This window comes from Melozone crissalis, unplaced genomic scaffold (genome assembly GCF_028551555.1).
Source record: "Melozone crissalis strain CALT ecotype California unplaced genomic scaffold, PUWL_Pcris_2 ptg000013l_1, whole genome shotgun sequence".
Taxonomy (NCBI): domain Eukaryota; kingdom Metazoa; phylum Chordata; class Aves; order Passeriformes; family Passerellidae; genus Melozone; species Melozone crissalis.
The window spans coordinates 47,758,206-47,773,770 of NW_026535791.1; the positions used below are offsets into that span (position 1 = coordinate 47,758,206).

General features: G+C 39.3%; 1 protein-coding gene across 1 annotated transcript in view; it reads left to right on the forward strand.

Annotated features, from left to right (window-relative positions):
• Window positions 1-483: 483 nt before the first annotated feature.
• Window positions 484-15,565, forward strand: part of LOC128934066 (pinopsin-like) — a 70,943-nt gene continuing 55,861 nt past the window's right edge. Inside the window, exon 1 of the mRNA XM_054271363.1 lies at window positions 484-835. Within this exon, the coding sequence (XP_054127338.1) occupies window positions 484-835 (352 nt within the window). The remainder of the gene's footprint in view (window positions 836-15,565) is intronic.

Below are 15,565 nucleotides of genomic sequence, written 5' to 3' on the forward strand. Positions count from 1 at the left end.
AATAATGTACCTATTTTTTGGTTTTTGTGTGAAGAGAGTTTGGTTTTAACCATTTGTTTTTTCTGTATTTTCAGAAAGACATCCGTTGTCAGAGGAAAGGAGGGTAGCTGCCATTGATAGGGCTGTCCTTTGCTCTGAAGGAGGAGACCATGCTGAAGCATCTTCCTAAGATACCTTTCATTCTGAACATCAAAAAAGATCATTTAATATTATCCTAGGTTTAAGCAAGAAAGATGAATTTGAGGTGATTTTTCACTTGGTTCTGTTGCCCTGGAGTTACTGAAGAGCAGACCCCTGGAAAGACACAGTGCAGGAAAATAGCCCTGTGCTGCAATTCAGTATTTCACACCTGCATAACCATCTAAGAGATATCTCATCTGAGCAAAGATGACAAGGCTCCTGAGAGGATTTCATCTGTGATGGAATGACTTCTGGAAAACTGCTTCAGCAAAGGGCACCCAGCACCTCTGCCCTCACTGATCCATGACAGAGTCCGAAATGAACCACACTTGGATGTATAACCTGAGCTTTGGTGCACCTGCACATCCTCTTGAGCCAAGGGCTGGACTCTCACGAAGTGGGCACACAGTAGTGGCTGTTTTTCTTGGATTAATCTTGTTTTTTGGTTTTTTGAATAACTTGATTGTCCTCATCCTCTTCTGCAAGTTTAAAACCCTGCGTAACCCAGTCAACATGCTTCTCCTGAACATCAGTGTCAGTGACATGTTAGTGTGCATCTCGGGCACTACCCTCAGTTTTGCATCCAACATCCGTGGCAAATGGATTGGAGGGGACCATGCTTGTAGGTGGTATGGCTTTGTCAATTCCTGCTTTGGTAAGAGTTCAATGATGATTCTTTGCTATTCTTTTTAGCGCTGATGCACTAAGCAACATGATTAGGGAGCTAAACGCTCTTCTGTGGTGAACAGAAGGATAGTCTTGTTGCCTTGTTATGGTCAAGCACAAGTGACCTGCATAGTTTAAAACATTTTAAAAAAAGACTTTATGGACTTTATGAAAAAGTAGCTTAGATCTAATAAATATTTCCTAACATATCTCATTCTTCAAAATTATTTATTTCCCAAGAGCTAAAAATGGAATCTAAAAGAAGGCAAGCCACTGGAGAGAGTTTGATTAAGTGTATGAACAAATATAATATTTCCTTTTTTTCAGGAAAATCTGTGCCATTGCTGAACTGCAGGTCCCTCAGTGTGGTTTCTGTCATGAACAAAGTCTCCTGAAAGTACTACACTTACCATTTTTAATTATCTCTCAATCTATAATATGAATTACTCATGTCCCAGATAGTGAGTTCTTATCATCAGATGATTTCTGTTCTGCAAAGCAAAATAGTTGGCTTGCAGCTTCAGTAGAAAATTAAGTTGCAGGAATAGATTTTCCAGAAGTGATGGGAAAAGTATTCAGTGTTGTTCTCCTGTCCAGACAAAATGTTCTTGCGACCACCTTTTGCACTGCTAGATGTAAGTGTTTTAACTGGATTTTTTTAATTAAAAGAGGATAAAGGACAATGACCAGGCAGAGGGCAGCCTTCATCCCTCCAAGAATGAGGCCTGTGGCATCACCAAGCAATGACCCTTTCTTCATTTATTCCTACATTCATAAAAAGATCCACTAAAGCATGAACTGGCCTGTGAGTGCATATCTAGGTGTGATCCTTATCTAACCCAGACCAGGGGACTTGGCACAGCTCCCTCTTGCTCTACATCCTTGCTTTGCTGCCTCCAGGCCACAAGGACAGGACAAAGGCATTCCTGGCTCTTCTCCAACCCTGGATTGCAGCACGTCTTGTGTAGGCCCCTTGACCCAAGAAGTGCTCCCAACAGCTATTGATGTGAAATCAGGTGCTGAATTCAAACACGTGTTCTCAACCTGAATTTTAAACTCTTTGCTACTTCCAATGGTGTGTCTCTGGTACCTGTCCTTTCCTCATATGTGTGCTCCACTCACGACCATTGACTCATCCTGGCAGCTTCCTCTGGGAAACTGCTGCTTTGCCCAAAGTGAAGTCTAAGGAGTTAGGAATGCTTGTAACATAAGAGCACTTTGGCCATCCAAAAATAGACTTTATGGTCAAGAGTACTTTGTTTTGGTAGGTTGTTTTCAGTTTGGTCTGTGCTGAGCAGAATGACACGTCTCCTTCCAGGTTTCATTTCCATTTTTGTGTGTTTTATATATTCCAGTATTTCTGTAAGTAGTTTTCTCAGACAGAAAGAAGCCAGGACTGTTTCTTTTCTCCATACTTTGAGCTTTCTTCTTATTATTTACCAATGGGAGGGAGGAAAAATATTTGAAGAGAGGGCTAAAAAGAGGTAGGTGTTCAAGGGCTTAGAAAAAAAGATATGTTAAAGGTGCCCTTTTGAGCCTGCTGGCTTCTGTCTGAATACATGTGAGTTACCGTCACACTGACCGTGGAATTAAACCTGCAAATGGGTTAGTTTCTGCCAGGGTGTTCTGTTTGTGGAACAATTCTTCAAAGTCAGATCTACATGAATTGGATGCATGGCAGGAGTGCAGATTTCTGTGCTATTGTGATACCTGTTTTCATGCCATAGTTTCTGCTGTGATTCTTAAAATTGATTAGATCATCAAGGAACACACAAGCAAACAAAACAGCAAAACCCAGAATGACAAAAGTGACCTCAGCTCCTCTGAGTGATGTTGGTACTGTCAATGGGGTATCCTGGGAAGCTGATATTTAATAACTACCTAAATGCAGGTAGTTATTAAACTGTGCATAGTTCATGTGAAAGTCTTGCAGCACTCACATGTGTTCTTTCATTAGAGTGTATAAAGGGCATAATGAAAAAGTTTGCTTGCAGAGTTATAAATAAACAATGTTGATTAGGATATAGCATGAGTAAAAGCAAATACCGATAGAAGATTGCCTAATATTTATGTGTCCTTACAAACAAATTTTATCTTCTGATAAATATAATTATTCATTCTTTAGCTATTCCTAAAAAAATCTCATACATTTATTAGCTGAAAAATTAGCTTTCCGTCCTTGATGGAACCTCATGTCTGATTTTGACGCACCAAAGATAAGAGAAAGGGCACTAAGATTCAGAAAAGAGATGTGTAATAGGAAAGGTAATTAAGATGAACCAAAGTTCAGCATCAAGGTTGGTAAGAGGAAATGCTTCAACATTCTTATCTGTTTGGGGTTATTTTTGTAATGGGGTAGATGATCCTTCTAGGACAAATAACAGTATAGGAACATACTGTTAATGATGTTAAGTGTTAATGATGTTAAGTGTTTAGGGATATGGTTTTGGGGTAATGATGGTGGTGCTGGGTTGCTGGTTGGACTAGATAATCTTGAAGGTCTCTTACAAGCTTGATGGTTCTGTGATGCTCTAAGTTCAGTGGGTCCACTAGAATTGCACTTTCTTGTGCTAAATGAAGATAGTGAAGATACGCACAGGGTTTTTTTGGTTTTTTTTTTTTCTAGCTGCAGTATTTTTCTAAATCATGAAGAAACTTTAAGCAGGCAACTAATCTTCATGACTTGGTGATTATTTCATGATCTCAACAACACACCTAAGCCAAATTCAAACTGTTAAAATATTTATAAATGCACTTCATTCTTGCAAATCTTCTAGCAGGACTGTACTTTTAAGATCATTTCCCCTCCTCCCACTTGTTTTATGATAAGGTGAAAGCCTCCTTTGTGTTTTAAACCAAATGGAGAGTGAAGGTGTTATCCTTCAGGTCTGTGGCTTGGGTGAAACCTGAGAGAGTGAAAGTAGAAAGCTGGGATTTGTTTCAAATGTGAACACAAGGTGAGAGATCACTTTTTAAAAAATCACATGCCTGGGAGGTGATCTGGAGAACACTTCTGATTCCTCTCCCAGCAGTATTGACAGTGTCATGTAGGTTGATGTCACCTAGTGGGAAATTGAGTAAGCTGTTTACCAGGCAACCCATTTCCTATCCCTGGCACTGAAAAAACATGACCCAAGAATGACCACCAGGGGAGGAAAATGATGGACAAAGTGTAGTTTTTTAGTTTAATTACTTGCTGCTATCCCTATATCTGCTTTGTGGTTTCAAACCATATGTGGAAAGCACAAGGTTTGGAAGCTAATGAGAAACGCAGATGCTGATCTATAAGCATGTCATGGGGGTTTTAAGGAGAAAATTAAATACTGTGAGATCTGCTTTGGAAGTATAAGCTGTTGGGTCTTGATTTGGGGAAGCACCAGGAATGGAGCTAGAGGAGAAACAGCATGGTCTGTTCCCAGAGTAAATGATTTTGTCCTGGTGCTTGCCCTTGACTGCAGCTCTGTTAAGTAGGTCACTGCAGTGGAAATTGCACGTGTCACTGAGTTGGGGAAATGGATGGATTTTTAAAATTTGCTGCCATTACACACCCCTTCATCATGGTTCGACAGGCTCATGGTTATACATTTAAGCAAACATGGAAAGTGACACAGGGACAGGATCTATTTTCACAGCTGAACTCTCAGTAAACTTTGTGGGCAAGGTGAAAAAAAGGATAGTTAAATATATCATGAAATTAGTAAGCATTAGATTTTAATTTAGGAAAAATGTATATTTTTAAGGCACTCCCATAGAAACCACATACACAGGAAGTGACATGCCATCCTAAGATTAGGTTTGTCTGGCAGTTTTGACCATCTCACATGTAGCCTCTGCACAGTGCCTTATTAAACATTTCAAGTCTCTGGACAGATGCAAACTTTCAAAAAAAAAATTTTCTTTTCTCAAGATACTTGGACTAATGTAAACTTCCCAAACATGTAGGACAGGCAGAATTTGACAATTTGAACTCCTGGAGTTCATTTTTAGAACCACTACTCTGTGCCATGTCATATTAGGATTAAATATTAAGTAGATTGATACACATGAGAAAGACAAAGCTGTCTCTGGCTACAGAAATCCAACACTAGATTCTACTGCTGGAAAAGTTCCAAGGCACATTACTAGCAGGGAAATTTTTGTGCTGTTGAACTCAGGTCTTGTTTTCAGCTGGTTGTTTTTCTCTTTCTTAACCTTCATGGTGCTTAAAATACCTGGCAGCTTGGCCAAGAAGTTGTTTCCAATATTTCATTGTAAAAAATGAATTCTGATTAGTGTTGTGTAAAAGAATATCACCATTCTAGAGGAGCCAGAGATGCCTATGTCATACAAAAGCTGTGTGACTTGGTGTCTGTGTCTTCCCACACAGCATCCTGTCAGGCCTGGGTGCAGCAGAGGGCTGCAGTCCTGTTTGAACTGAAGTAAGGCATGTAGATGTGTCCTAATGTCCATTGATAACTCAAGGTCATACCTAAATGAGGAGTTGAGCCTTTTTAGAAACCCTGTACTCAACCCAGTGGGTAGATAATCTTTTCAGTCATATTAAAGCTGTTATCGATTTATTCCCTTGTAAACTGTCAGAGAGCACAATGAATGAGAAATGGAGCTGCTCATGATTTTGCTTTAAAGTTCAGCTGCCTCGTGATCATAAACAAATAATTTTTCTTCTTAGTATTTTACCTTGGTTTTATATGCTGTGTCTTAGACTCACTGCATTAAACTAAGGTACTTACCTTTAGAGCATAAACTTCTGACATACTGGAAACTCTCTGTTCATGGGATGCAGCTGAGATCTCAGATGTAATAAACAACTCTTCTGTGAAAAGATATGGTTTTTTCCACATAAAAGACACCATCTCACTTGGCTTGATCCTGCAAGAGCTCATCTGATGGTTTCTGAGCTTTGATGCAGCAAGTATTCATCTCCCAGTGCAAAACCATTCTTAGCAGCTCCTTACCTGCCCACTCATCATTGATTGCTCCTTTCCCGGTGGGCTTGGGATGGCATTAAAGGTGATACTTCTGGTAGCAAACACAGCTAATCAGTATTGCTTAGGAAAACAGTTCTGCAACAGACCCTTAAAACATTCTCTGTTTGAAGTGCACAGACTCTGTTATGCCTGCAGTCATTATGACCCATGCAAGCTTTCCTCAGTAGCTGGTCAGTATCAGAAATAATCTGCTGGTTCAAACAGAGAGGGGGGAAAACCAGTGCCTGACTCATGGGAATGAGTCAAAAGTGTTTCAGTCTCTTTATCTAAAAAAAAAAAAGGAGAAATGCTGTCATGACCTAGAGGGATTTAGTTATTTTAATACAGTGTAACAGTTGACAGTTTATCCTGAATTTTTCTACGTAATTTCCAGCACTTGATATGTATTAGATTTTTATAGTAAACAAAAATACAAAAGTAGTTATTAAGAAGATATGTAGTCTGAATTCCTCTTTTGGTATCTCCTCTTTAGAGAAAGCAAAGTTAGCCTGCTATACCTTTTTATTTAAATAACTAATCAATGAGGAAAGTGTATATTATTAAATACACTTCTCAGGGCCATACTTACTTGGAAAAAATGAAATGCTCAACCCCTTAGAGACAGATGGGAATCATCTGACTAAAACCAGACATTTACCAATCCCCAAGGCTTTTTTATAATCAATAGAAAACCACATCTGTACTGCCAGCATGCACACTGTTCAACACATCTGAGATGTTCTCTTCAGGAAGATATGAGATGTGTCCTCCATGCGCCCATTATCTCCATGGACTATGAAAGGAACCCAAGCTCAGGGGTGGATACCTGCTCTGTATCTCTCTGACGTCATGAGATGACCCTCACAAATGGGGTGTTTACTACTTCTTTTTTCTTTTTCTAATTTTCTTACTTTTGCTTATAGTTCCCTCTCCCTTTCAGTATCCTCTTCCAGGATGTTTTCAGGAATTTCTGTTTCCTATATGCATTAAACACTGTACAAAGTTGAAATCGCCTTGAATAGTTGTGCAAGAGTGAGCGTTTTTAAGGTGTTTGCTGTATTTCCACAAAGAGGTGTCCTAGTCCTCTTTCCAACTTTACAATCCCAAATTCATAATGTAGGGAAAATGCTGTCAGCCCTTTCTGCAGGTAATTTGTAGAGCGTGAGTACTGGACTTCTGCATTCAATTTACATGCTTAAAGCAGGGAGACAACTCAGGCAAAACTTTTGGAAAACATGATAAAGAAAGAATCATGCCTTGAAAAGGAAAGTGAAAATGGAAGACCTAATGTCCTACTTTGAATGTTATTTCTGAAATCAGAGATTTCACTCTGGTAGGCACTTTAACACCTTCTTGAGATAAGAGAAAGTTTTGCCTTGGTTACAGCAGAGTATCACCCAAGATGTGTGCTGAGCTGGAGGTGAAGCACTGTGCAACCCCTTGCTCAAGCCCTCCTCTCTTCTCCCTGGGGAATGGGGAGGAGAATCAAAGCAAAAATTTTTGTTGAGATAAGAACAGTTTAATAATTGAAGATAAATAATAATAATGGTAAACAATAATAACTATGACAATATAAGAGGGGAAAAAATTAGTGCACAATGCAGTTTCTCACCACCTGCTGATCAATGTCAGACCCTTACCAGCTGCCTTTCTGGGTAACTCCTCTAAGCTTATATACTGGGCATGTTGTTCTGTGGTCTGAAATATCCCTTTGCTTAGGTCACCTGTTCCAGCTGTGCTCCCTCACAAAAAACCTAGGATAAACATGATTTAGCAAAAACCCCCAAAATATCAGTGTGTTATCAACACCATTCTCATTCTGAATAGAAAACATAGTACTATGAGAGCTACTGAGAAGAAATTAACTCTACCCTAGCTGAAAAGCAGGACATTGTCATTCAATGTACCCATTTACAAGGTGTTGCAGACTATAACTGTTGATGCTAACAGTTAAGATCCTGTGGTGAAGAACCCCCAGACTTCCCTCCTCCTCCCCCATCTCATCTTTCATCACTGCAGAAATTCAAGCAATGGCTCAAACAGGAGCTGGAGAGTGCTCTGAAAATATCCTCAGGTACCCTCAATTTGCACCAGCAGCCACGTGTAGATGGAAACATTTTTTCCCTCAGCTGCCATCCTTAATGTTTTCTGACATGTTCTGTTGTATGATCAAGAATTTAGAGTCCATTTTCCTAATGCCTGTACAAAAGAAAACAGCAAAAAAGCATGCAGAAATAATAACAGTGAAGGCTGGACAACAGTTTGTGTGTGTGTGTGTCCCTGAAAAGAAGGACACAAGAATAGAAGAATTCTGTAAGGAAATCGATCAGCCCTTTGGCATTTTTTGTGTACAGATGTCAGCTGTCAGTGCAAAAAAGTGTTCTGCTTGTGCCCAAGGTCTGTTTCTGTGCCAGTGTTTGATCCTTTCCAGTTGGGCAGCCATCCTGCAGCACAGCTGCATACTTTTGGTTCTATGTTATGGGCACACATTGCAGAATGCTGGAGACTTTACGCAAAGAAATATACAAACAACATCAGTTCACATGGACACCTCAAACAGGAGTTTAAAGGCAAAGACCATGTTGGATTTCTTGCACAATTATCCTGATGGTGAATTGAGTCTAAAAGGTCATGGCTATAAGCCGTGCTGGAGATGGTGAAACAGCATTTCTGCCAGAGTTCAAGTTTAATCGTTGATATTTCCAGGCCCTTTTCCCTAATCCTGGGTCATGGCATTAACCCAAACAAGGCTATGTCTGATGTTGGCTTTCTTTTAATTTAGGAAAGGGCAGAAACGAGCTCTGTTGGTAGTCAGGTCACATACATGTGAAAAAATGTCATTAAAATGTAGCTGGCTTTTTGGTCCCTCGGTGGGTATAATGAAATAAAATAGAGGCCAGTAAATAAGCAATATTCAGTCAAAACCACATTAGGGAGCAACAGACTTTGCATGTGAAGGGCTATTAAATCATATTTTTTAACTATGTGTTTAATAGTGTTTAATGATCTCTAGTGTTTAATTGTGTTTAATAGTGTTTAATAGTGTTTAATAATTTCTAGTGTTTAATAGTGTTTAATAAACTCTAGGAACTGTTAAGACCATCCTCATGCTGACACATCTGAACAGAATTAGTTATTTTTTGGAAAACTTTTAGGCTTCCTTTGTAGCCCCTGAAGTATGCCAGAGAGAGGATATTATCTTTAGCTGTTCACATCCAAGTTACACACCTAGTGACCATTTCCTAACTCAAGACATTAATTTTCTATATCTTTTTCCTTTTAGGAAGCATTTAAGCAGAATCTTCCAGTCCAGTAAGCAAATGAAATTTACAGTCTTTCAGTGATAAAAAGGCTACAGAACCATTGGCACAGTTCCAAATAATGACATAATAATAGGTGATAACTATAAAGTTCTTTTTTCCCCTCAGCCGTGGCAAATACTTCATACTTAAAAGTAATTATTAGGGTTTGTATTCTTTTTCCTATTGCTTGGGGCTTTTTTTATGTTAGTGTTGCTGCTATGTTTCTAATTTTAAAAGTGCATTAACTCAGAAAATAATTCTGTTAAATTAGTGTGCTGACACTAAAAAAGAAAAATAAGTTTATTTGAAATCTGAAAGTATTCTGTTTACATTTGTGATTTTCTACATATCCACACTAGCTGAGAAACTGCTTCTGAAATCAAAGATTCAGTAATGTCAATAAACTCCGTCTCTACTGAGTCACAGACCACTTAATTGCTTCTGTGGATTTCTCAGCTAACATGATTCACTTCTTAAATAATCCAAATGCCTCCCAATACTGGGAGATTTGTGGATTTGGTTTTGTTATGGGTTGTTTGGGCTTTTTTAAAACTAACTCAAAATTACCTCTGTCTGCTATAGATTTTCCCATAATTGATACAGGTGGGAGGAACATTTGGAATCTGCAGACAGCAAATGCAGAGTACCACTCTGAGTAGGCATTTCACCCCCATGACATGTCCCCATCCCATTTCTGTGAGATGTCCCTGTGCTTTCCCTCCTGAGCAGTGTGGGACCTGTTTGCCCCTCTCTCCCCTCCATGCTGTGCTGGCCCAGCGAGGATCAGGGGATGCAATCAAGGGATCACCCCATGCAAGGGTGAAACCTCAGGTTCCTGGGGCTGCTGACTCCCCAGGCATCTCTCCATGGTCTGGATGGGAATGCCTCTATCAAGGTCACCTGGGTACCATCTTTTCTGCCATTATACCTGACTTCACCTGCTTCAGCTGAAGGTTTCTTGTGCCAGCTATCAGCATCAGGCTGAATTGCTCTGGGCTATTTCCACCAACAAGTATTCCCAGCATGTTGTAAAATGATGTTACTTCTCCTATTTGCAGTTTCTTAAGCCTATTTCAAAGATTCCAATATGATGAAGTACAATCTTGTCCTGTGGTCAGATACAAACTTCAGCTGTTCCTTAAGAAAGTATAGCAGCCACAAAGCAGGAGGATAGGGACTCACCGGGCTCAGCTGGCAATCTCTACATCTATTTCTCAGTGTTTTATTGGAGGCAGACATTCTAATCTTCTAGTGTTGTTTTTCAATTATGTCTTCTATTGTTTCTTTCCCCTACTCCTCTTCTTTGTTTCTATTGGTTTCACTAATGCAATTAAGAGCAGAAATAGTAGATAACTATGGCAAGAATCAAAGTCAAAAGAAATTAAAGTCAACAGGCTTCAGATGAATCAAAAGAAGGATTCTTTATGTTTAATTATTTTTGTACAGATTTATAACAGTAGAAATTTGTTCAGGACCAAGTGGCTATCAGAACACAAGGTAACAAAAAGAAGACTTGATTGTAAAAAATTTCATAAGGAATAGATCAATCATCTTTACAAATCAAAAGCCATGTAAAACTTTGCTTAGATTAGGACTTTGGTGATTTCTAAAATTCAAAACCATTAGTTAATTCACATATATGGCATTTTATTACTTAATATCTAAGAGTTGTCTGAGTCTAGTACAGACCTCTGAGTACTGGAATAGCACATTAACATCTGGCAAGATTTGCTTTCAGCTAAGAAATGGTATGAATTTTACAAACCCATAGATAATCCCGTTGAACTTGACCTTATGAGAATTTTAGAACACACAACGGTCAGACTTAATCCTTATGTGCATGTGCACACTGAAGCATTATTGTTTGCCAGATTTACAGCTTGGGGGTTGTGTTCTTTGTTCAGGCTGTTTGTGGAGTTAGCAGGGGACCTCTTTAGGGTGAGTGTTTAATCACTCTAACGAAATTAGGCGAGCTGTTTGGGCAGTGCCCAGCAGGCAGCCCAAGGCAGAGCAGGGTGGGCACTGCTCTCCCCTGCCCTGCTGACAGCAGAGCAGACACTGCATGGGAGGCTGGTGGCCATCCCCATCCCTGTCTGCCTCAGCGTGAGCACCGCAGGAGTTAATTAGAAACAGTTCTAGGGTAGGAGTTAATATGGCAGTGAGGACAAGTTACAGATTCTGCCTCTCGGTGAGAGCATGGAGTATGTACGTGGCATTTGTGTATATATTTTCAATATGTTCTGTACACTGACTATGGTGCACCAAGTAACTCTTCTCCATGTAACAAATTTATAACAAATCACAGCAGTTTGCCCTAATTTATCCAAACTTTGAAATTTTGCACTGTTTTTAAATTGTTCAATTTTCAGAGAAAAAACATGTGTCAGTGCAAGAGGGCCAAGGTCCAGCAGTGGCTGCATGATTTTTCTGAGGATTGCTTTACTATGTATATTTTTCAAAATTGAAAATGTATTTCTATTTAATATCCTTGAGAGAGGCAAAGGCCACATCACAGGAGTAGGCTGAAAGGCTGCCAGATAAATATGTCAGTCAGAATTTAAATAGACTTTTTCTAATGGGTAGAAAGCAGGTTATGAGGCAAGATAAAGCCTTAGCTTAATATACACTGAGATAAGAGCAGTAGATAGAAGCATATCACCATCTGGTTTGCTTCATGGAGCAGTTTCTCTCTATAGGTCAGTGCACCAAGTGCTGTTTAACAAGGAATTTGAGAATGAGTAAGAATTTTACAAGTTAATATATTTTCTAGGGTTGTGGGCACTCAGACCTTTGGAAAAAAAATACTGATATCAGATACAAGCAGGTATTAGCCTCTTACTGTGCTGTAATTGTTTTTTCTTATCATTTCAATAAGTTTTGCCTTGCAAAGTGTTTTTTGTATAGGTATCAAGTATATGCCATTCAAAGTATTTTGCCTAGCTATTCTTCTAGAATACTAAAGTTAAAGCTGGGATAATTTTCAGCATCCAATGATATTTTTCCAATATGTAGTGCCACAGCCTGTGATTTGTGGTGTAGGGACACCTATCTTCCTGAAGCAGTACTTTTGAATCTAATAGGTCTTCCTGTGTTTATCTCCCATTCCCTTGCTCTCAGGAAACCTGCAAAATTTTGGCACAATATAATATATAAAGAAATTCTACTTATAACTATGTACTATGCAAAGAGAAGCATCTTCTTGAATTTGTTTATTCTGAGTCTGCAACATGGTGATTTAATTTGAAAACCTACTTATTTTAGGAAACACTAAATAATCTTTCCCTGTCCACCTTTTCTTTCTTTTTTCTGTTTTCCTGTTCTAACAAGTCCTGATGTTTGCTTTTCTAAAAGTTGCTGAGCATTGCTGCTTAGTGGAAGTGGTTTGTGTAAAGTTCCCTATCATAACTCTATTTGCAGAACAGTAAGTCAGAAACAATTGCTGTGTATTTAAAGCCAGGTCTGTTTTCTTCCACATGTGGCAGTTCACATCAGTACTGCATCTCATCTGCTCAATGACTCTGTTTCATGTGGCTGTGCTGCAGTACTTCACAGTCAGTTTTTGTTGATTTTGAGTTATTCTGTGTAGTGCGATCAGAAAACTTGCCACTTTTCCCCATCTTTTCCAGATCATTTATTAATGTGATGAATAGCCCAGGGCCTAGGACAGATCCATGGGGAACTTTGCTGTCCGCAGTTTCCACTAAGAAAACTAATTTTTTTCTCCTGTTTTTTATTTCCTACCTCTATTTAATTATTCATTCACATGAAGACTTCTGTTATTGAATGGCAGCTTACTATCCTTAAAAGCCTTTGGGCTAGTCAAAGTTGTTTGAAAATACATGTAGGTTTCATCCAAGTAGGCATCAGGCCTGTCTGCACGCTGCTGTCAAGGACCTCTGATGAATTAAGTATGGTATGGCTTCCCTCCATGATAGCCACACTTGTCCCAATATGTCACACCTCCACTGCTACACTTTCTGGTGCAATTTCCACCCATCTATCCAGTGTTGAAAATTAGACTCAATAAGGTTGGATGAAAATTTACTGCAAAGAATTTCTGTCTGCATTGGTGATGTTTAATTTTTTAATGGATGTAGGAAAAGATCTCCTCTTTGAGGTCCTTTTGAGGGGTTAAGGAGTGGCGAATACTGCTTTTCCTCTTTGCACATCCTTCAGCCATCACAGTGATCTTGGGTAGAGACAGGAGCAGCCTTCTCTGATGTTTCAGCTCACCTCCACACCATGTGAGATTGTAGGGATGTAGAGCTGCACAAGAAACTCCCAGCTCAAAGACAGTGTAAAGCCTGGTCATCATATTTTGAGACTGCATTCATAGTATCAAGATATGACTGTTTATTAACCAGTTAATATCTAATTAGAATAAAAACCAGTTTGACCGCCAGAAGTTTTGAAAAACTCGACTCAGAAGAGTTAGTATTTGTAGTGTGCTCCACCCCTAGGAATGGTGACTGCCAAAGAAACCCCCCAGATTATAGAAAATCTGTATAAATATATGTTTATTATTAAAAATAAGCAATTGGGTTCAGTGCAAAAGGAGGAGCTCGTTGGAAAGATGTTGGTTGTGTGCTCTGGTGGACACTTGGCTCACTGGCTAGCAGATGCTTACACTGTCATTTCACCTCTTAGCTGATTTGATGCCATGTCCCACATGCAGAAACCCCCTGAGACTGCATGTGATGTATTACAGCTGTGCACATCCTCGGCATGAAGGAAGGTCTGGGGATGCCCCCACGTTTCAAAAGGAGCAGTCCTGGCAGGAGATGGGGGTCCTGCAGGGTGGTGTGGGCATGGGGGTGCAGCAGTGAACCTGACTGCCCTGAGAGCGTCCTGCTGCTGCATCGGGGCTGCACATCCATTCCTGCTTTTCTCGTGCACGCAAGCCCCAAAGATTTTTCCCGAGATGTTGCTGTACAGGAGCTCCATCTAGTGCTGACATTTCTTATTCCTTAAGGCAGCCGAATAAATACACTGGTAAGGAGGCAGCCGAGTCAGGAAGCTGAATTTGCCAGGGCCAGCCTGCTTTCCAGAATGCAGAGGGGTCCTGCCTAACATATGGAAAGTGAGACAGAAGTGAACGTTCAGGGATGTTTCTGTACTATGCTGGTATCATTGAGATGCAAAAGGGAATTCTTTGCACTGTTTATGCCACTGGGAATTTGTTGTTTGGATGGATAGGCATATTAATAACATTGCAGAAAAATATATTAGTGTTCAGTGATGCACATTAAGTCACCAGATACATTTAGAAATTAAGACCACCTTTAAAGCACAAAATAAACACCTTTAAAAATTCAGAAAAGAAGGGGGAAAGAAAGAGGAAAAACCCAAGATATTTTTTTCCTATTAAAAGTAATACATGCTGTCTGTATTGAAGACACCACCAAACACAAAGGAAAGGGTATGTTGTACAAAGGATGAAACACAGAAATGACCATTGAGAAAAGAGCAAGAAAGATTTATTGAATAGGACCAGTAATAGTCATTGTCATATTTCTCCCAGCAGGCTTGGATCCAAGAGAGATTTTTCAGTAATTTCTTTCAAGCGCAATCTTAAACTGTGACTCCCATTAGAGTTAAGCAGGAAGATATTTCTTTGGAGAAAGGAATGATTGCCTGTTCTAATGGACTCATGATTCCAAGTCATCTTAGCAAAAGAGAACAGATAATTGCAGGCATTAGATAAATGGCAATTGGTGGATTTATTTCTATTCAAATTGAATAGTTGATATCTGAGGTAGCCTGTATTTGGAAAATGCTTGTAACTGCTAACGTTCAACAAATTATTGTGGGAAATATTTTCTCAATTTCAAATAAGTAGAAATGCTTTTAATGCATTGAAAATCAAAAGGAAATTGTGCTCTGATGACTAGTATGTGGCAGCAACTAGAATAAGAGTATATTAAAGAATATTTAATTTTGTGACCATTTATTCTATGTTTATCATATAAACATTTAATAGGCATATCCAAATAAAGCCAATAGTGTTTTGAAGCACACCCCGTTCTCCGCTGCCTCTGTCAGTTTTTGAGGCATCCATCCACTCCTCTGAAGTTCATATCCTTTATATGAGCCCTGAACTTATCAGTTGTTATATTTACATTGTGGTTTTGCTATATCATAAAAGTTCTGCTGTGATTTCTTTATTCACTGAACTTCAGGCAAGTCAGACTACTACTGGGTGGTTGTCCTCCAAGCCCAGACCTCACTTTGAGTCCATTCATCTTAACTCTGTTTGGTACAGAAAAGGAAAAAATGGACAAAGTTCTGGAGGTTTAGTGAAGAAGGAGCAGTATCCATATATGTCTGCCACTCTCCAGACCTGTTTGAATCCCTTCTGAATATTCATTTGTGTTTCTCATCTCAAAAAAATGAAAAAAAAAACCCCAAACACCAAACCCCCTCAACAAAAACTAGAACCTTTGATAATAA